This window comes from Cornus florida, unplaced genomic scaffold (assembly GCF_030987335.1).
Source record: "Cornus florida cultivar Cherokee Brave unplaced genomic scaffold, ASM3098733v1 CherokeeBrave_3.0.0_Hap2_Chr02, whole genome shotgun sequence".
NCBI classification, from domain to species: domain Eukaryota; kingdom Viridiplantae; phylum Streptophyta; class Magnoliopsida; order Cornales; family Cornaceae; genus Cornus; species Cornus florida.
In genome coordinates, this window is record NW_026775572.1 from 92,375,658 (window position 1) to 92,398,400 (window position 22,743).

Sequence of the window (22,743 nt, forward strand, 5' to 3'; positions counted from 1 at the left end):
TCTAACCGGTTACTTGAATGCAAATGATTGAAGACATTCTTCCGGCTTAGTTTAACTAAACGGTTACAAGCTTCATCCTAACCGGTTACATCAATAGCCAAGAAAAGTTTCATTCTATTAAAGCACATCTAACCGGTTATATAGCTTCTTCTAACCGGTTATATCATTAGCTAAGAAAACATTGTATTCTGTTTAAGTACATGTAAACGGTTACTTGAGTTCTCCTAACCGGTTACGAGAAGGTAGATACAATGTTTTGTATGTTGATCTAAACGGTTAGAACAATTCTTCTAACCGGTTACAAGGTGCGGATAAGAAGATCAAGCTTTCTGTTTTATTTCATTTAAACGGTTAGATGAAACTTCCTAACCGGTTATAAGGTGGCTTCGACCATGTTGCTTTCTGTTTAGCTCATCTAAACGGTTAGATGAAACTTCCTAACCGGTTATATGGTCATCAGATTTGTAGGGACAGTGTGTCAGACAGTTCAACTGGACAGTTTTTCTACAGGACTTCTGCATACACCTTATTTTCATTGAAAACATTTAAGTAAATGTCTTTAGAGTATTTGTAAAGACATTTACTTTAAGTTTACAATGTAAATAAGGAAGTACCCCCCATTTGGATTCAATAAAAAATACTATAAAATTGAAATCCAGCTAAATCAAAATGTAGAAGTTCAGTTTTAGTACAAATTTGGATTTTCGACAGTTTTAGTAAAAATGAATCCGTATGTAAACCATTGTAGAATGGATGAAAAAATCCCATAAAATCAGTTTAGGCTATTTGAAGTATAAAGAGTTATTACCAGGAAAAATTATTTTGAAATAATCATTATTTCAAAAATTCATTTTTCATACTTAGCCATTTTTTATACTTAGCCAAAAAGACAATTTTTCATCAGGCAGATATTGGGTCCTAAAGTCCGTTACCAAGTCATTGTAATGAAGGCTTTATAAATGAGTAAATATATTCTAAGCCTTAACATTTATTTTCTAGAGACCAAAGTGAATCATGTAATTGATATGCATGGTCTTAACATTTCTAGCACAAGTGATGAGGTCTTTCAAAGCTTAAGCAAACTTTAACTAACTCATTCTTTAGCAATGACTTCGTGTGCAAATATATATGTATCAAGTGCATACTCTATTGCTAATGAATATAGGAATATATGAATGATAATGATGATATGCATGATTCTATAGAGATGAGCTTCAAATTGATTCATAAATACCTTGACATTGAATCCTAAACACTCACCAACCTATCTACCCCTTTCATCATGCTTTGTTCATGATCGTTTAAGCTTTGAGGTACCCTTGCTTTCATCCTTTCTTTGAGTTGCTTTCTTCCTCGTTGTAGTCCAAACTATTTTTGGATGAACTTTGCATTTGGCTTCTTGCAACCTCAAGTCTTATTTGTATCCGTTGCTTTCCTTGATGTGATCTTGAATAATGGAATACTTGGAATGATCTCTATAGCTTCATTGAGGTTATTCTTTGAATGTGAATAATCTATAATACTCAATATAAATATTAGTCCTTAAACACCATTAATGATTTGTTATCATCAAAACATCTAGATGTCAATGGATGAAATCCTTAAGGTCAACAGAGGAGATAAAGACGGAGGCGCTGCTGGGGAGAGAGATAAAGACGGAGGCGTCACAAGCTCACAGCTGAACCAGTCCTTTCCACAACCCATCGCCGGAATTGCTGTTCGCTGCCATCGCCACCACCCGCCGAGATTCCCTCTTGCTCGCTGCCATCAGTTCCGTAAAATGATCATAGGAGATCAGAGATTTGGGAATTGATCAGAGAAGATCGGCTTAGTAAGGGCATTTTGATTAAATAAATAAATCAACAAGGGGCATTTTTGGAAAACTAAAAGGGTAAAATAGGCAGTATATTAATTGAGGGGTGTTATCGCATAAATTAAAAAAAAAATATGGGTGTTTTTTGCACACTATTTTTAATAGGGAGTAAAAATGCTATGAAAGGCATACTTAGGGGTGTTTTTTACACTTTTCCCATACATACATACATATATATATATATATATATATATATATATATATATATATGTACATGTGCATGTAACTAAAGATGTTATCAAGGTGTCTTCAATGGAGAAAAGAAATTAGGTTTGTGCTGAGTTGGAGAAGGAGGTGGGATGTACATCACCTGTTTCAGCGCTTCCTTCGTGAAAATATCTAAAATTGACGTTTCCGACATTGACGATAAGAAAGAGGATGACGATGATGCACTGTTTAGAGGCCTTGACTGAGCATTGAAGAAAAAAATGAAGACTCTTTGACATAAGTGCATCATCGTCATCACTGGCCGATGGTGGTCAGGGCAGAGTTCGGCCGCAGTTCACGGTGTCACAGTGGAAGTTGCTGGACTATCAAGCCCTCATATACAATATTATTTTTTTGAGAATACATACATGATGAAATTGAATTTGTGGAATTTCCACTACTTTCAACTTCAATTTATTTCATAATTCATCAAATTAGATCTCAAATTTGTTTACTACTTTCATTTTTTGTTGAAGAGCAGAAGAAAAGATGCAAGAGACCAATGTATTCAGGATTCCTAACTTTTCACCCGTTGAGTACTCTAGTTTTTCAAGCAAGCTTTGATTTAGGCATCTGAGTTGCCCTAGCTTAGACCATAGTATTGAAGAGACCACTATTTCATTACTCTTCTTTTGTATTATAAAAAAATTAATTAATGATACTTTGTTTTATAAAAAAAAAAATTAATGATTTTTTGTTTTTAAAAAAAAAATTAATTAATGATCAAAATTTATTGTTTCTTTAAAAAAGGTACTAAGTGCAGAAAACACCCATGAAGTATACTCTGCGTAACATTTTTATCCTTATCTGAAAAAGTGTCCAAAAAACACCCCTAATATTTTCACATTGTGCAAAAATACCCCATTTGACATAAATTAGTGTTGTAATACCCATTTTGCCCTTTTACTCTTTTGAAAATGTCCAAGGAGTATATATGCTACTAATCTCATAATATAAGAGTAATATGTGCATATTATCTTATATTTTTTGTTTGAAACTTTTTTCTCTATATATATCTTTAAACATTTTTTTTAAAAAAAAACTTTGAGAATCTGTAGAATAATGATTTGAATTTTTTGATAATTCAGTTTACTCTTTTCTACTATTTTTTTTTTCTTTATTTTATTTTTTTTCGCACCAACACTGTTAAACAAAAAAAAATAAAAAAAATTCCCAATATCAGTGTGCCTTGGTTTTCAGAGTTTGGAAAAAAATTATTTTCTTAAGTTTGTATTTTAATTTATTTTTTATTTTTTATTTTTATCTTTACTTTTCTTTTATATTTTTATCTTTACTTGTCTATTATCGGCGTTTTCCAATAGTGTCATTTTCGGTCATTTTATTAAATTGTTTATCTTTATATATTTTATAAAATAGTTCAGTAAGAGTAATTTAGTCAACTTAGGGTTTAAATTTGTGAGAATGACCTATTTGCACTAGATTGAAACTTTATGGTTGTTTTTTGCACGAGAGGGGCATCATTCAATAGTGTCTTTTTCGATCATTTTATAAAATTATTTATTTTTATATATTTTATAAAATGGTTTAGTAAGGGTGATTTATTTAACTTAGGGTTTAAATTTGTCAGAGGGACTTATTTGCACCAAATTAAAATTTTAGGAGTATTTTTTGCACGCGAGGGGTGCGATGTGCATTGTAAGCAAACTTTAGGGGTGCTTGCTGCACTTAACCCTTTTAAAAAGGGGGAAGTGCAAAAAATACCCCTTAAGTATACCTTTCAAAGCACTTTTACCTCCTATTTAAAATGGTGTGCAAAAAAATCCCTATTCATTTCAATTTGTGCAAAAATATCCCTCAACTAATATAATGCTCATTTTACCCTTTTACTATACCAAAAATGCCCCTACCAAATTCAGATCACAATAGGCCCAATTATGTTACATCAATCATGTTTACAATTGTGAGTTGGTTTGTGATTATCGGTTTTGGAGAGATTATACACACAAGTGGGGTGAAAGAAAATAAATTGAAACAATTATTAGCGAGTTTGGTTCTTGGATTTAATGAGGACAAATAAATGGAAAGATAAGAAGTAAAGTAAAGTGATTTCCCCAATGTCTCTTGCTTTCTAAAAAGTATTACATTCGATCTCACAACCTTTGGCATCACAGTGGGCAAGATGGGTTGTGGATGAACTTTGGCAGTGCTCGGATGGTGGAGAGACGAAGACGACGACAACGACCTTGGCCGGTGGAGACGGGCTGGTGCAGTGGTGAGCTAGGCCGGTGGAGGGCTCGGCCGTGATGGTCTGACCGGCGATGGAAGGTCGGCTGTGGAGAAGTCGACCGGTGAACTGCGGGTGGCGAGCAAGAAGGAGGACTCAGCGGGATTGAACGACAGTGGCCTTGCGGCTGGCAAGGCGGTGACGGATCGGCGAGGATGAAGACGGACGGCGATCAAGGAGAACTTGGACGGAACTGATGGCGGTTCACGAGGGCAGTGAGCTTGGATCAGCGGCTGACGAGCAAGAGGGAGACTCGGCGGGTGATGGCGATGGCAATGAACAACAATTAGTGAAGTCGTGATTCCGGCGATGGGTTGTGAACTACGGCTTCAGATGATGAGTCCGATTCCGATTGGGATTCGTCTCCGGCGGGTTGTTGGGTCTTGCTGGTAGCGGTCGCAATTCGTTTGTGTCGTTCTCCTTGGGTGGTTGTGCTTTCGGTGGGTTTGTGTGACAGTTGCATTGTGGACGTTTGGGGTTGCAAATTGGTGGTTGGTTGTTGTTTGGTTGATCAATTTTCTAGTTGTCTTCTCTTCCTCCGGCGAACTGGTGGGTGTATAGATTTTGGGGTTTTTTTTAGGCTACCCTTTTTAGTCATTTCACAAAGTATTATGTTTTTATAAATATTATTAAATGTGTAGTTAAGGACATTTTAGTCATAAAATGTGTGAGTAAGACCTATTTGCACAAATGTCATAGTTTAGGGGTGTTTTTTGCACGTGAGGGGTGTAATATGCACCGTAAACATATTATATGGGTGTTTTTTGCACTTTATCCTTCTAAAAAAGATGTTTGAGGAAGGGGTAATTTTAGAATACACAAAGGGTAGAGTTGGTATTAAAGAGATATTTTTGGTCATTTGATCAGTACATGTCACTTTTTAGTGTTAGAATGACTTGTTTGCTCACTTTACATACTACATGGTAGAATTTGAACATAAAAAGGTGTTATTTGTACATTTTAAAAACTAAATTGATTTTTTTTTTTCAACTCACCCGTAATTAAAGTAAAAAACAAAGAGCTCATGGTGTTAAAATGAAGTGCACTTCACAGTAACTTTTCTCATATCAAAATTAGCTTAAAAGAGGACACGAAACGTGGGACGTTCGAACAAAAAGTGAATCTGGAGGCTGTTAGAAAGCGCAAGTGTGCGCCTTACGCACACCCATTATTTCCTTTTCGAAGGGAGTACGCGCACCGCGCACCCCAAGTCTTTCTATTTGCAGGTAGTTCGCGCACCGCGCACCGCGCACCCTGCTCATGATAGAGTCTAGCCCTTTTTTAACCGAAAGAGTTTAAACTTTAAAGTCTACTAATACATTCCACTATCACACAACAGTGTCCGATTAACAGCAAAGCGTCTTTGCTAACAGAATATAATATTCATAATCAAACAGCTAACATGCACACTAATATCTCTCTTTCTCTCACTAAAAATAACATTATAGAGAGAGAAACTCATAATCTTGGGGAGACGATGCAGATTTAAACGCACCAGTGCCTAGGCTCTACAGAGAGAAACTAAAAGCAAAGGGTAGGGAGAGACGAAAGCGTTTTCTCATCTATCCAAACACCGGAGTACTACTATTTCGCTTTCTCTTTCTAAAACTCGTCTCTCTCTATGTATAGTTTCTTTCAGAAAGTTCAGTTCTAGTTATTGATGTGAAATAGCGCGTCAGATCTGACATGGCGGAGGTTTCCAGCGACGGAGATGGTGTGTCTCCGGCTAGTTTGGGGCTGGAGTTGAGTATCGGGGAGAGCTGGGGCAATGTACGGCCGTCGGCAGCGAATGAAGCGTGGGCTGCCATCGGGACGCCGCCACTGACGGTGTCGGGATCGTTCAAGGAGGGCAGGAGTTTGCGGCGGCGAGGTTCGGTCCGGCCGAGTTTGGACGCGGACGAGTTCTTAAATTTGTTGCACGGTTCGGATCCGGTGAAGGTGGAGCTCAATCGGTTGGAGAATGAAGTCAGAGGTAAGAAAGCTACTCGATTGGTCCGATTTGGGTAGAATTTGGATGTGTTTTTAGTTGATTTGGTTTCAAATATTGGGTGTTGTTTGTCCAGACAAGGATCGAGAATTAGGGGAAGCGCAAGCGGAGATCAAGGCACTGAAGTTGTCAGAACGACTCAGAGAAAAGGCCGTCGAAGAGGTTCTTTAATCTTTATATCAACACACACCACACACACACACACACACACACACACACACACACACATATATAACGCATCTTCATTTTTATTTTTATTTTTTATTTTCATTTGACGTTCTAGTATTATTCAGAATCGACATTTCCTTGATGAGTTACTGCATTTCAGTTTACAGTGTTTTTTTTCGTGGACTTGGAAAATATCAATACCAAATATTAGATGTATGTATTTGAATCTTATGATGCTTCTTTGTCCTCGCCCACTAAAATTTAGTTTTTTTTTGGGTAGGTAAATCTCTCTCACACACAAACCAATTATAATCTTATTGGGGACTCGAATCACAAACCCATTATTATCTTATTGGCGACTTGAGTCCTCAGGCCTCAACCTTCCATTTGGAAGGAGGAGGAGATACACTAATATTTTTTTTTGACCATGTTAATGATTATATGTTCCCAATTTGTCAGCTCTTTTGAACTGTTACATCTACTCCATTTGTTCTATGTCCCATCAATTCATCACTTGCACTTGATTTTGGCCTCACCCTGTCAGACTTGTTCTGCTAATCATGATTGTGAATCGATTAGTCAATGTTTTGGGATGTCAAAAACAGTAACAGGATTAAAATCTATCTTCTGCTAGGTGGCAAATTAAACATGCTTAATTTGTTGTTATAGGTTTGTGTTGTGGAATTGAGAAGCCAAGGCTGCAACTCCTCTGTTCATAGGGGGAATATATTGCACATGATATACGTCTGATTTTTATATAGATTTTCAGAATGTCTTGCAGATGATAGATTTAAATTTTAGTCTCAATAACATTTTCACGGAAGATTTTATTCTTCTTTTTTTAATTTTTATTTTTTTTGCAGTTTGCATGTACAGAAATTTCTTGCCTATTAATTTTTATCCCAACAATTCCTCTGAAGCAGCAGACAGATCTTCCTTCAAATCCTATGACATTTTCATTTCCTTGAATTTTCTTTATGGGCTAGGTTGTTCCTGCTCTACTGTGTTCCCTTAGGGTAATTCTTGTGTTGCACAATCAGAAATGTTAGCCCAATGTCCATGTAATCATCTGCTTTTTGCTCTTTTTTTTTTTTCTTCCCTTTTAAATCAAAGCTACTAATTTATAATAATAAGGTTAATGGAAATTGAAAAATCTAGGCTATTCCTTGCCTTGAGCATGTATATAAGTCAAATTACATTTCAAATTTGCGAGATTCATGTTTATCTAAATTTTAAAAGCATGTTAAATAATTACAAGACTAACAACAATTAACTGAAAAGAGCATGACATAGCAATTACAATGCATGAAGCCATGGACAAAACGAAAAGTCCAACTTAGTCAAACAATTAGTGATCAAACGATCATGCTAAGCATGGGGCCAGAAGAAAACAGCAGTAGAATTGCAAGCCAACAGCATGCTAATTGGAAAGAGCAACGTGAGAGGGTTTTGTTTGTAAAAGAAGAGAGAAAGGGGGTGTCTTGAACTTTGTTAGGAAAAAGCAGAGCATAGAGCAACAATTTAGAGAGGAACAGATACTGACGGGTTGGACAGATAGATCAATAGAAGGCCACTGTGTCTGATTCCATTTTTACTAATGTTCTGGTTTTGGCTTATCCTCTTCATTACTGCCTTTTATCATTTGGAATATAGAGACAGACCACTGTGTTCTTTTTTTCTTCCCCAGTGCAATTAGAAAGAGAATTTTGCCGGATCTCTGTTGTAGAGCATTGAGCTACCTAGTGTGATGGTTGAATAAATGGCTGATAGAAGTCCCAATTGATAAAAAATTAAAAAAATTAGCAGATATGTGTCTTTTGGAGCCTTGCATCTTGGATAAAGGCACCAGCTTGACTGAAAGGCTCATTCTACGCCTTATGCTTAATTGCTTGGAAGTGTCTTGTCTGTCTTGGCTTAGACAAGGTGCTAAGCTTGGCTCTGATTGCACCTTAGGCTTTTTTGGTGCTTGTCCACACCTTTAGCAACTATGGTTAGTGTGGTCGGTTCTTCACTTTTTTTCGTGTGAATTGTTTTTCCCTTTTGTTATTTGTAATTTTAAAACCATATTTCCGGAGTTATTTGTTAAATGTGACTGATATTGTTATTCTGTGTCTTCTCTTTATACCATAGCTCACTGAAGAATTGGCAAAGGTGGATGAGAAGCTCAAGTTAACAGAATCTCTTCTAGAAAGCAAAGTATTGCATGCATCTCTTTTAAACATTGATATATTTTTTCATATTATATAGAGCTAACTTTGTGAGATTTAAAAACATTTTCTTTTCCTTTTTGTAGAACCTTGAGATAAAAAAAATCAATGATGAAAAGAGAGCCTCTATGACAGCTCAGTTTGCGGCAGAAGCCACTCTTCGAAGGGTTCATGCTGCCCAAAAGGATGATGACATTCCTCCAATTGAAGCCATCCTTGCACCGCTTGAGGCTGAGCTAAAACTTGCTCGACAGGAGGTATTATTTGTGACTCATCTTTGGACATTTAGTGGTGATTTTGTCACAAAAAGAAACTCCTTGTAGTAGATGAGAAGAGGTTTAATTTTTGATTCAACATTTGGTCCTCTCCAGATTGCAAAGCTACAGGATGACAACAAAGCATTAGATCGCCTCACAAAATCAAAAGAAGCTGCTTTACTTGAAGCTGAGAGGACTGTTCAGGTTGCATTGGCTAAGGCTTCTATGGTGGATGATCTGCAGAATAAGAACCAAGAGCTGATGAAACAGATTGAAATTTGCCAGGTGTTCTGTGTTCATTCATGCTGTTTCTCTTTTCGAGGAATCAAACATTTGGCATACATTTTCTTATTAGTGTTCATCAGAAAGGATTAATACGTTTGATGCATGTGTATCAGGAAGAAAATAAAATTTTGGATAAAATGCACCGCCAAAAGGTTGCTGAGGTAGAGAAACTTACCCAAACTGTACGCGAGCTTGAAGAGGCCGTTCTTGCTGGTGGTGCAGCTGCAAATGCTGTGAGGGATTACCAACGCAAAGTTCAAGAGATGAATGTAATTCACCATGAATATTTGAAACCTTCAAGAATTTTTTTGTACTTATCTACATTCGACTTTCTGTTATGATTTGTAGATAATTCTCAAATTTGGAAGTACATTTTGATTTTGATTTATTTATTTATTTATTTCTTCAGGAGGAAAGAAAAACTCTTGACAGGGAGCTAGCCCGTGCAAAAGTGACAGCAAACAGGGTGGCAGTAGTGGTAGCTAATGAATGGAAGGATGCGAATGACAAAGTGATGCCCGTAAAACAATGGCTTGATGAAAGAAGGTTCTTACAGGTATCTAGTTTTGTAATCTGAAATTGATTTTTCGGTTTTGTAGTATTAGCAGTTACTGAATCAACCTGCTTTGACAGGGAGATATGCAGCAACTCCGAGATAAGCTTGCCATAGCTGAGCGAACGGCAAAATATGAAGCTCAGTTGAAGGTATATTTTGGTTTAAAAAGATGCAGGCATCTAATCTCTTTAACATGTTTTAGACACTGATTTACATATTGGAAACTTTTTTCTTCTACTTTCTAGGAAAAATACCAATTGAGGCTTAGAGTACTAGAAGAGACTTTGAGACCCTCAAATAACACTAGTCGTGGCATATCAGAGGGAAAAAGCGTAAACAACGGCCTTTCACGTAGACAATCCCTTGGCGGAGCTGATAACATTTCAAAATTGACCTCCAATGGTTTTTTACCAAAGAGATCACCATCCTTTCAGTTGAGATCTACTCAGTCTTCTGGAAGCAGTTCAGTGTTGAGGCATGCAAAAGGGACATCGAAGTCATTCGATGGTGGCACACGTTCATTAGACAGGGGTAAAGTTCTCTTAAACGGAATGAGTCCAAATTTTAACCTCAGCCAGTCTTGTGGAGGAACAAAGGACAGTGAGGGACACACTCCCTGGAAAGAAAGTCCAGACGAAAAACCCAATGACTTCCCGGCAGTGGATACAGAGGACACTGTCGCAGGGTTATTGTATGATTTGCTACAGAAAGAGGTGATTGCTCTGAGAAAAGCTGGTCATGAAAAAGATCAAAGCCTTAAAGACAAGGACGATGCTATTGAGGTTGATTTCTTGATTTGATGAGCTTATGATTGCGGGTGCCTATTGTTAAATGTATGGTCACGGAATCTTTTTTCTTCAGATGTTAGCAAAGAAGGTAGATACTTTGACTAAGGCAATGGAGGTTGAGGCCAAAAAGATGAGAAGGGAAGTAGCTGCCATGGAGAAGGAGGTAGCTGCCATTCGTGTGGAGAAAGAACATGAAAACAGGACCAAAAGATTTGGGAATTCTAAGGGTCCTGTAAGCAGTTCTCAGTTGCTTCCAGGAAGGTATTTCTTTTTTTCTCCCAAAGATGCAATGTTATATAAACACATCAGTATTGCATGACATGTATATTTATCTTTTAGGATAGAAGTCTTTGTTCAAATTATGTACAGGTTTCTTTATTTGTGCTCCCGTTATTTCTTTTAACATCTCGAATGATGTGTTAGTGCTTACGGTTCTAGGTTGTCTTCTTTTGATCTATTCACTATCTTTTAGATGAGCAAGAAAATGAAAATAATAGATGCCTGCAATCTTTTGAATTGAGAATATCTCGTGTATGTTTTTTGGTTGCTACAAAGTTATATATTAGCAATGACTAAGCCATGCTGCTTCCAGTATCATTTATCATGACAAATGCCACTTTTTGTTAGTTTAAACTCAAAATGAGGTGCCACGAGAATGTGAACAATTTCCTATTGGTGAAATTTGCTCTTCACGTTGTTATTGTGGGTGTATGGCTGTTATATTTTCAGAGAGTATGTAGTGACTAATATCTAAGGTTTTAATTTCCTTTTTGATTATGTCTTTGCAGTTCATGTTACAAATTGAATGCCTTGATAGTAACATAGTTACAAGTTACTAGAGTGCACACTTTGTGCTTTTCCTTCTTAGCTACCCGCGTCAATAACTACCATATAACATATTCAGTATATAATGGTATTAGTACAATTGTTGGGATATTTGTTGAGTGTCATTGTCCAAGCTATAGAAATGTTAATATAAAATATAAATTCATAATCAAGACATGAATTTTATCTTGTATAACATTACAAAGTGTATATATTTACTTTTAAATAAAATGTATATAGCGAGTTCAAATCCTGAGACCATCCACTTTTTGCATATTAATGCAAGGTTAGGTTTGTATCGAGTCTACCTCTCCTATAACACTTGATGTACAGGGATCACATTGGTAGTGACCCTTCGTATATATAAATATGTATATATACTGCACTTTTCAAGAATTTGACGGTTTGACGTATCATGTAATGGTAATGTCTTATGTTTTTATCCATGCTAGTTAGTGCCCTGGTCACTTGATCTATCATGCTATCAAGTTGAAAATATGTGTTATATACTACATTATAATTGTTGTAGTTGCGACCAAGCAATATTTCATAAAAAAATTTCTGTATATGATGAAAATATTGAAATTATTTATAACTAATGAATATATTTTATACAGCCATTTTTGGAAGGATAAGAAGAAATGCTTTTAAAATTAATATAAAGAAAATTTAACTAATATGTAATATTCGTGGAGGTAGCTATTTTAGATGTCAACCTTTAATACCAAAATCCAATAAACATATTTATGGGTTTTTTATTTTTATTTTTTTGAATATTTTAAAGGTAATTTGAGACGAGCAACAATACATGATGCACCAAAATGCAATATTAAAATGGAGAAACAAACATAAGACACATAATCATATACTTGATGGAGAGGATGGGGTTCGGGGAGCGATGGAGGAGATGGATTCTTTTTTGTATCTCTAGTGCGCTCTTTTCTGTCCTTGTGAATGGAGCTCCAATGGGGTTTTTCTCTAGTTCGAGGGGCTTGAGACAGGGGGATCCACTTTCTCCTTTCCTTTTTCTTTTTGTGATGGAGGCTCTTAGCAGGTTGTTGGAAAAAGCTGTTGATCTGGGATTGTAGAGAGGCTTTCGGGTGGGTAGAGATGTTGCTAGTCAGTTGGAGATTTCTCACTTGATGTTTGCAGATGATACCTTGGTTCTTTGTGATGCTGATGCGTCCCAGCTGAGACATTTGAGATTCGTTTTGATTTGGTTCCAAGTTGTCTCTGGGCTTAAAGTGAATGTTGGAAAGAGTGTTTTAGTGCCGGTTGGGGATGTTCCTGATATTGAGATGTTTGCTCAAATCCTCGGATGTGGCATTGGCTCGTTTCCTATTTCTTATTTAGGTTTGCCTCTGGGTGCTCCTTCGAGATGTGTGGAGAGTTGGGATCCGGTGGTAGATAGAATAGATTTGAGAAGAGGCTGGCGGGTTGGAAGAAGCAGTACCTATCTAAAGGGGGGCGGGTCACTCTGATCAAGAGCACTCTCTCTTGCCTACCCACCTATTTTATCTCCCTTTTTCAGATTCCTTCTTCGGTGGCGGAGAGAATTGAGAGTTTGCAGTGGAATTTTCTCTGGGGAGGGAGAGGAGAGGAGTTCAAATATCATCTGGTTCGAAGGGAGCAAGTGTGCCGTCCTCTTCGGAGTGGAGGTTTAGGGATTCGAAGGTTGTTGCCTTTCAATAGGGCTTTGGAAAGTTATTGCCAGCAAGTTTGGGGAAATCAGTGGTGGGTGGTGTTCTCTTGAGGTGCGTGGTCCTAAGGGTGTGGGGGTTTGGACTTGCATTCGAAAGGGATGGGACGTTTTTCATAATCATGTTCGCTGTAGGATCAGGGATGGTAGGAGGATCAGATTTTGGGAAGACCTTTGGTGTGGGGAACTTCCCCTTGCTCTCTCTTTCCCTTGGCTTTACAGGATTGCTTCTGACAGGCAGGCCTTGGTGGTTGACTGTTATCACCTTGATAACGGAAGACTAACTTGGGACATTCAGTTTAGGAGGCATTTTCAGGATTGGGAAATTGAGGAGGTCACTTGTTTTTTGGAGTTGCAGTATCGTTAGGTGATCTCTCATGAGGAGGCTGATTGTTGGCTTTGGAGTCCACACTCTCAGGGTCGATTCGAGGTGAGATCCTTTTTCAGGTGCCTTTTTGATGGGGAGGGTGGCACTTTCCCTTGGAAGGCTATTTGGCGTTCCAAAGCTCCCCTTAAGGTGGCCTTTTTTGCTTGGACGTCTGTCTTGGGTAGGATTTTTACCTAGGATAATTTGAGGAGGAGAAAACAGGTGGTTATCAATTGCTGTTACTTGTATTGTCGCGATGAGGAGACAGTGGATCACCTTCTATTGCATTGCAGTATGGCCATAGATTGTTGGGATATGATGATTGGGTTATTTGGGGTCCCTTTGGTTATGCCCTGTTCCTTGAGAGGGTTGATTGAGGCTTGGAGAGGTTTCTCTGTTGGGGCGCTCATCCGGGATGCTTGGAGGGCTACCCCTCTCTATGTTTGGTGGTGCATTTGGCTTGAGAGGAATCGGGGATACTTCGATGGCAAGGAGAAACCCATTTCTATGCTTAAGTTCTCTATTATTTCTACTCTCTTTTGTTGGGTCTTAGGGAGAGATTATCGTTCTGTTGAGGAGATTGTTATTTTTTTGGCCTCTTTGAAGGCTTGAGGCTTTTTGTGGCCTTTTCTTCTTGTTTCCATGGGTTTCGCTCTCCTTTGAGCGTTTTTTATAAAATTCTTACTTATCAAAAAAAAAAAAAAAAAAAAAAAATTTGTGATGAATGTAAAATAAATACTAGCATCCAAAATATCCCTTAACGGACTTGACTAAAAAAAAAATAAAAAAATTCCCTTATTTGACCAAGGATATATAAAAAATTATTGCATGAAACATCCTAATCCCAAAGTCGACTACAACATCCTAACTATCCTTATCATGGTCGGCAGTCACGGACATGGTGTAACGGACTCAGGTCCACGTAACGTAACATAATCACACAAATGCCAACTTTAAGAGCCTCTACCTTGTGAGAGAGCTCACTGGCCTTTCTCTTTTCCTCATAGAGGAAACCTCCTATTGGATGGGTTCCTTTCTGTGTTCCTTCAAAATATTCCTCTCTACGGATAAACTCTGAAGTGCTTTCTCTCTCTACTTACTTGGCTCCATCATGGGTCGAGTTTTGAAAACTTAACTACAACTAACATTTTCGAGCTACCACTAAGGGAGCTCGACTATCTGGATATGGTGTGGAGGGTTGAGATCAAAGAAGGCAAGATCTAACTGATCCTCCCTCCCTTTATGATCGTGGGAATGTAAGAATCAATGGTTAGGTGGTTGAGTTCCAAGGAATCACCTTACCTCTAGGTCTACACAAGGGGGAGATAATACATAAGACCCAATAGTTGAATTCGAGTAGTAGAGACTATACAATGTATTGATTGACTGATAAGACCCGCATTAAATGTAAACCATCGCCTTGAAAAGGGGCAGTGGTGTGCCTCGAGCCACCTGCTCGATGTCTAATCCGTCATAGGTTAAGTAAAGTAACCATTGATTAAAGAGGGAGCTAGCCCTCATGGCCAAAGGGTCTTTTACCCAAATGAGTAGTAGTATAAATAGGCATAGAATCTGATCATTTACATGGATATATAGACACCATAACAAAGACTAGAGACTAGAAATTATGATCCTCTAAGACTTGCTACCTCAGGGTGTTCAGCAAACCTGCCTTCTCTCTCAATCTCTTCTCAAGAGAATCCCTTGTGCTAGCTTGGATCTCTATTCAGACTCTGATCTCAACATTCTTGACAAACGTGGAACGATCTCCTCAACTTATCATGAACCTGCATGTACACTGTGTATGTCTAGATCAAATGCAAGGTTCTATAGATGAAGTTCTAATTAATTCAATGAGATGGAGACTTGGTATTTGTTTTGAGTTCTCTATTATCTAGTACTATAGTTGGGAGAGCGGTGAGCTTAATGTGCTATTTTGTTTCTTCATCAGAAGATAAACTAGATTTAGCAAATAGAAATGCTAGTATTAATGCAAAACTCAAATGTAAAGAGAGAGAGAGAGAAATGTAAACACAAGGACACCAAGTCGTAATGTGGTTTGGGACCCCGTCTACCTCCATGCCCCAAGAGTACCTTTTGAGAATTCCAAAATCCACTATACCACTCCTTCACAGGCCGAAAAACCTTCGCAGCTTCCCTTCACAGGTGGAAAGCAACCTTTACAAATCTCCTTGAGCTTGTCTCTCTTTGCTAAGTGAGCACCCCATCTAGACTTCACGGGTTGCGCCAACCCATGTACAACAATCTCAAAGATTGAAAGTTCGAAGTACGATATATCCCTCAATGGACAGATATTACAAATCAAAGCTCTCTTTATAAAGTAATAGATGTAGCAAGTGATGAAAGCTCAAAGCTCAACTGTAGAGTATGAAGTTATGGAGGTTCAGTTAGATATTCAAAGATATTCACATGTTTACCCTTATTGGAATTGCAGTGAATGGTCTATGGGTAAGCAGCCAATGACCTATTTAATAGCCTCATTTGGATAAGTGACGTTGCAGCAGTTGGAGGCTTGGTTTCGCGCATAAGCGAAAGTTGGTGCACATGTAGACGTCTGTCTTAGATAGTGTAGACGTCTTGTGACACCATTTATTTTTACATCTAGACATGTTTACCCTTTCAAGTAGACGTTTGCAAGAGTTATGCTCAGACATGCCTCTAAGACTCTCAGAAAAAGTTGGTACTTGCAGATTTTTAGCACATAGATGTCTGTACAAAGCTTGTGGACGTTTGTAAAGGGCTTTTTTTGGTATCATCTCACTTGAAGTTTCAAGGCCTGAGCGTGAAGGTATAGATGTCTGGCTAATGAAGGTAAACATCTATAACTTATGCATTTAAGTTCAATTTATAGGTTATGAAGACGCCTTGTCTATACTTCTAGATGTCTTAGTCACTTGTTTTTTAAGATTTAACTTGTTTGAGGCTCAAAGTGACTTTCTCTAAGTTCAATGACTATTTTACCCTTATAGTATGGATCATCTAAGGCCCCGTTTGGATTGGCTTTTCAAACGCTGCTTTTAGCTTTTTGGACTTGAAAGCTGTTTTGAGTAGTGTTTGGTTAGTTTTTAAAAGAGCTTTTGTGTTTTGGAAGAGCGTTTTGGAGAAGCTAGTACCCCCCAGTTTTTTCAAAACGCTCTTTTGAAACAACACGGGAAAACTTTTGGCATTTTAATGAAACTTTTTAAATGACAAGCGTACCCTTTTTATTACTTAATAAAAAAATGTAATTCCAAACGTGTCCCTATAAAAGTCCCTTTAATTTTCTTTCCAAACCCTAGCACTACAGAACTTGCCTCTGCCTTCTTAGAAACCCAAAAAAAAAAAAAAAAAAATTACATATCCCCTTCGTACTCAAAGACTAGATTGATTTGATCGAGCATTCAACGGGAAGGAAACCCAGAAGAAGATTCTTGTTTGGGCTCCTTCTCTTCTTTGTTTTTATTTTCGGTAAATAGAAAGAAAGATCATGGGGCTAATATGGAACCTACGAGAAAACGCAGAGATCTAATATGCATGTCCACAGCTACAATCTTGTCCAGAGTTGGAACATGAAAAATCACGTGCTTCAGCCCACAGAGTGGGATCATAGTTCTTTGGTGGTAGGGTTAAGAATTCTTCCACCTTCGATTTGGGATTGGAGTTGCACAGGGGCTTTAGCCCAGGTGGATCTCTGTGTTTTCTTGGTCTTGTAGGTTCCATACTCCCCTCATGATATTTCTTTGTATTTACCGGAGGAAAAAAAAAAAAGAAGCAATAACAAAAACAAAAACAAAGAAGAGAACCCTAAAATTAGAACTATATATATATATATATATATTTCACTGTTGCAATCTAATCTATATTTTGATTCATTCTTGGTTTAGCTTTTTTGTTTTCTTTCCATCTTTAGCTTTTTTTTCACCACAAAAATTGAATTGGGAAATTGGTGAACATGTATGTAAAGCTTCCTCAGAATCATTCTAAAAGGTCACAGAATGAGAAAAAAAATCTTTCCATCTTTAGCTTTTATTCTCACCTCAGAATTGAATTGGAAAATAGGTGAACTCGTAAGAAAAAAATATAAAAAAGGTGAACTTGTATGTAAAACGTTGTATTTAATTTCCTTTTTTAGGTTTGTTTATTTTCAATTTAGGTTGATAAACACTCACAAAAAAAAAAAAAAAAACTCTTCTAACATTAAAAACTCTTCTAAAATGCAGTTCCAAACACTCATATAAGCCAAATAAAAGTGATAGCTTGTGCTTCTCTTTTTCTTCTTTATAAAAGCAGAAGTAAAAGCCTTGCCAAACGAGGCCTAAGTCCAAGGGTCATGTCAGTCAACTAGGGACCATGATACAATATAAAATTAATTCAATTAGTCCTAGGTCCATTTTTAGGAGTCATAGAATTGAGTTTTCAACACATGCATCATGCATTACTTTACATTCAAGCGTAACACTGAAGTAGAATCAGAATGGGTAGTGTGAGTGATGTAGAACTAGAAGAGAGAGAATGAGAGTGAGAAGAAGAGAGGGAAGAAGAGAGGAGAGAAGAAGAATTTGGGGGAGAAGAAATATGTAGTTCAATACTTAATATTCAATACTTAATATTATTCAATCATCAAAAGGTAATTGATCCAATACATATGCCTGCGTATATATAGGCAAACCAAAGAAACATCAAGTTCAAAATAACTGCTACCATATCTAATACAATCACATAATAGTCAAGAATGGCTGCCATGAGCCTAGTGAGACATGTAGCTGAATCTATCTTCAGTACCGGAAGATAGTCTATCCTTTGCGTCGGTGCCAATACTAGGTATATATAGGGGGTGGTGGATGAGAGTCGGTGAAATCTCCTTCAATTCTCCCCGGCCGAGAAGAACTCTTTGGAGAGTAAAGTTCGTGGTACTGTTCCAAGAGGTTGGGGTCAATACGCCGAATTTCATACTTGATGATCCACGCATGATCTGCATCCGGACGACCTCTCCTTCGAACTAGATACCGTTGATCACCACCCTGATGAGAAGTAATAATCTGATGGTCGACTATATCTGCAATTTGATATGTGTTCCGTGGCTAAATCGGTGAAGAACTAGCACTCGTGCTGATGAAAATGCAACTCCACCTGTAGGTGTAACTGTTGGAAAAGTGGGAGGCTAAAAGTGCCTCGTTTAGGAAACAAGTCCTTTACATTGATCTTCTCAATTGGCGAGAATTGATGAAGATCGGGACTTGCCCGTACGCATGAATTGCATATGTCTCTCACCTATGCTTGGAAAATGGCCAAGGACAGATAGATATTAGAGTTTTTCTATATATTTTAGGAATTATAATAAGTATGAGTTAGTTTTGCAATATTTCTTTTAAATCAGTTTTAGGATTCAGTTTGTCTATAAATAAGGCCGGCTGTCTTGCAGCTTTGTTGGCTAAGGCATAACTATTTTCCTGCATAGGCACGGCTACATTAGGATTCATGGCAATCTTTTTTGACTTCCATTTACTTATAGCAGCTATGTTTCAACAATATTGGACTTAGGTGACTTATGGGTTGCCTATATATACATGGGCATATGTATTGTATTAATCTCCTTTTTATGATTATTGAATCATATTAAATTGTGATTTAAGACTTCTTCTCTCACTCCTCCATCACCAACCTATAGCACCCATGATCTTGACCTTCATGTCAGCATCATCACCAAAGTCCATGGGTCCACACGAGCTTTGAATATTTGATCAATATGTATAATCTGTAAATTACAAACTCATGTAGATTGTCAAATTCTCACATTAATAAATTGTTATCATCAAAATATTGCTGCTATGTTGCAGCAATATGTATTGTATTGATCAATTTTTTATGATTATTGAATAATATTGATTTGTGATTTCAAACTTCTTCTCGCTCAATTCTTCTTCTCTCTCTTCTTTCCTCTTTCGTCTCTCTCCTTCTCCTTTCTAGTTCTACATCACCCACGCTACTCATCCTACATCAAACGCTCACCAACCTATACTACCCATGATGTTAACCTTCATGTAAGCATCATTATCACAGTCCATGGGCTCACATGAGCTTTGAATATTTGATCAATATGTATAATCTGTAAATTACACTCATGTAGATTGTCAAATTTTCACATTAATAGGTTATCATCAAAATTATGCAAGTGCCCTTGGGTTGAAGCCTTTGAGTTAACAGTTGTGTCAAAAAAAAAATGAAGATTTTATTTAAATTAAATAAAATATCATTGAATATAACAAAGATGTAGAGTGGGAAAGTGGTAGATCCCTTGGTAATTCTCTCAAAGGTCTACGGTTCCATCCCCATAATTTACATGTTATTCATTCTAAACAAATACCATACATTCTAAAACAAATATAAATAACCTGTTAGAGTATTTTTAACAAATTCAACTTGTGGTTTGACTCCTCTCAACCTCTTCCATTTTATTGAACAAAAAAGTCTGTTGGGAGTTCACAACAAAACCAACCGGTTCAATGGCGAGTAGGCTGCAAAATTAGAGAACTGGCTGGCTTTATAGGGAACCAGTGAGTCTTGGTAACGTCCGTGCCAAAACCTATTGCGAACCAGCCGGTTTGGCGAACTATATATGATATATAAAAGTACTGATTATACACTTTTTATGTTATAGAAACAGGGAAAAACGAAGAAGAAAGAAACGAAAAATGTACAGATTATTTGAAGTATTGGAAGACCACTTCAAAATTTAAATTCTAAGTCTTGTAAAAGTTGAGATTTGAGGCCCATCAGCCTGTGTCGTACAGCCAAGTCATGTAAATGACCTAGTTCCATGCTAAAATCTGTGTGATCTGTTATCTGAGTATGGGGAGTCCATTGCGACGGCCAATATGTTGTTACTTGGCCCACTCTTGGAACTGTGATCTTCATAGAAGTATAATTGGTTACACTCTCCTGAACTCACCTCTCTTACTCAGATGGGTTTTGACTGATCCATAAATGTTTGGGCATGTTTTGTTTTGGCCACTTGGTTATAATGTATTTATACCCTTTTCTTTTTGTTCGAGTAGTTTTCTATTTTCCTTGAGAAAACTTGTCTTGATAGGTTATCCAGGTGCTGTTTCTTTTATTCTATTCAAGTGATTTTATTTTTTGGTTTGGTAAACAACTCACATACACCCACACGAAATTTTGCCCCCTTGGATCTTAAATCCCCCACCTCTGCTTTGGGAGGAGAGGTTATACCACCTAGGCCAATGGCCCAGTGGTTCTATTCAAGTGATGTTATACAACACAATTGCCAGTTTGGGGCTGAGCTAGTGAATCCTTGTTTTATTACCTTTTTATTTTTTATTTAGCCATCTGGACATGGTGCTGAGCCAATTATGATGGCCAAAGATTCAAAGTTGACTTAGAATTAAGTGTGTAATCACTATTTCATTTTTTTATGTTTCCAAGCGAGTAGTTGGGTTCTCTGCAATCTGCATTGAGTTGTGCATATACAAGATTATCATCCAAACGTTGTACTTGCTGTATCTATGTGTTCTTTCAGAACCTGTGAAAACAACTTTACGATTGTTAATAGTAAATTACTTTTACATCTTGGTTAGTATTCGTCTGAACTAGCAGTGAATTAATGGGGTTCCTACTTAGAATGACTTGCACGTTAAAGTTTTAAGATCATTGTTTCTAAAGTGTTATGTATGTCTCAAATTCTTACTGGGCTATGCTTTGAATTGTAATGGTTCAAAAAAGTTTGTTAGACTTGGGCCCAAAGTAATTGTACTTTAGCCCCAAGTAGATGTATTCCTTGCCCAACAAGGATTCGTCTTACTTCTTTACCAAAAAGTTAGGAGCCCTATGAATAGTGAGGGAGTTGAGTGGGTAGAGCAGAAAAGAAAATGGAGGAGTGAGAAGAAAAGAGAATAGAGTGGGCGCAAAGAGTAGATGGAAGTAGGCTCACAGAAATTGGTGAGTATATGTGGGTATAGATGATATGAGTGAATGGTGGACGACCAATGACTAGTAGAGTAGTACGGGTCTCGTGGAGTGGTAGATCGTGAAAGGCTCGGGTATCTGACACTATACTTGAGTAGAGAGTGTGTGTACACGGTCCAGTCTTCAAAGTCTCTGCCGGTGTAATTTCTCATGAGTTAGTGTGGGAGTGGGCATTCTCTGCAGTTGTAATATTCTCTTCATCAATGATGGTGGAATTTTCTTCTCTCCATGGGCGTAAGCCGGGTTGGGCTGAACCATGTTAAATATTGTGTTTTGTTTGTTGTTTTGTGACGGGATCTCCATGTTTGCTTGTGATTTGCTTCTGCTATGCTGAGCAAGGGATGTTTTTACCCAACATAAAGCTTGTGTACTGAATTATGACTTTGTAAAGTGATTGACTTGTTTGATCTTTTGTACTTTGTTTATTTGTCCCTGCTAGATGACATGTAATTCTTCTGTGCAGGAGTGTAGCACGAAGTGGATTGACACGCAACACCCAATAACATGCAAAATACCCCAATTCCAGCAGTTAGCAGTAATTCTGCATAAACCCCTTGTCTCTGGTCTTTTTCTTCCTTTTTCCTATTTTTCCCCCTTCTGTGGTTGGTTAAATATTATAACTAGCATACCAATGATCCCGTATTCTCACCGAGTTTGGCAAAGAAACTAAGAAATCAAGAAGAGACAAAACCTAGTGGAAGAAATGGTATGCTTCTGACTTAACTGTTGGCCCTCTGCTAAAAAACAGCAAGAAAGAAATGGATGATATTCCAAGTTAAGCTGACCTTTTGGTAGGATTTATTTGAGGTGGCCGTGGTTGTGGTTGTATAGGTAACTTGTTGGCATTCCTTATGCCTCCCTACTTTTTGTTCCTTGTGTTTTGCAGTTAAATTTGTAATCTGCAGCTAGTGTGATTGGTATTAGTTCAGGTTTGTCAATATTCTTGTAATCAGATGAAGCTCAGAATTTCCATGTTTGTTTTAGTATGGATGGTGTCCTTTATTTACCGTTGATTATGATAATTTACGCATTAATGCTAGCTGAGTAGGAGTTAGCATTTGGAAATATGTTTTGCAACCGTTAATAAACTGTATTTCCCTTGCCGGTTAAATGGGAATTTGTCACCCTGATTAATCATGGTGAGTTCTTCAGAAAAAGTTACGATAGCATGAAGCAACAATGTCTGACTTCTGATATGGTTCATCTTTTGCTTTATTTATTTGCTTCTTGGTTGCAAAATGCTGAAAAATTCACTAGTTGGGGAGCTAATTTTGTTTATGTGAGGTACTGAGAAAA

The 22,743-nt window shown here is 37.5% G+C and overlaps 1 protein-coding gene across 1 annotated transcript; it reads left to right on the forward strand.

Annotated features, from left to right (window-relative positions):
• The first annotated feature begins 5,721 nt into the window (after positions 1–5,721).
• Positions 5,722–22,512, forward strand: LOC132295466 (microtubule-associated protein 70-2-like). The gene is made up of 11 exons (XM_059793742.1): positions 5,722–6,297; positions 6,389–6,474; positions 8,611–8,676; positions 8,774–8,944; positions 9,059–9,229; positions 9,343–9,498; positions 9,639–9,785; positions 9,863–9,934; positions 10,031–10,567; positions 10,647–10,834; positions 21,911–22,512. Exons 1-11 carry the CDS (start codon positions 6,012–6,014, stop codon positions 21,948–21,950), a joined length of 1,920 nt encoding a protein of 639 aa, XP_059649725.1. The 5' UTR covers positions 5,722–6,011; the 3' UTR covers positions 21,951–22,512.
• Positions 22,513–22,743: the final 231 nt, after the last annotated feature.

Coding starts and splice junctions, on each gene's coding strand:
- LOC132295466 (XM_059793742.1), top strand. CDS start 6,012: ATGGCGGAGGTTTCCAGCGACGGAGATGGTGTGTCTCCGGCTAGTTTG. Junction 6,475..8,610: donor GAGAAAAGGCCGTCGAAGAG/GTTCTTTAATCT, acceptor TTTATACCATAG/CTCACTGAAGAATTGGCAAA. Junction 10,568..10,646: donor ACAAGGACGATGCTATTGAG/GTTGATTTCTTG, acceptor TTTTTTCTTCAG/ATGTTAGCAAAGAAGGTAGA.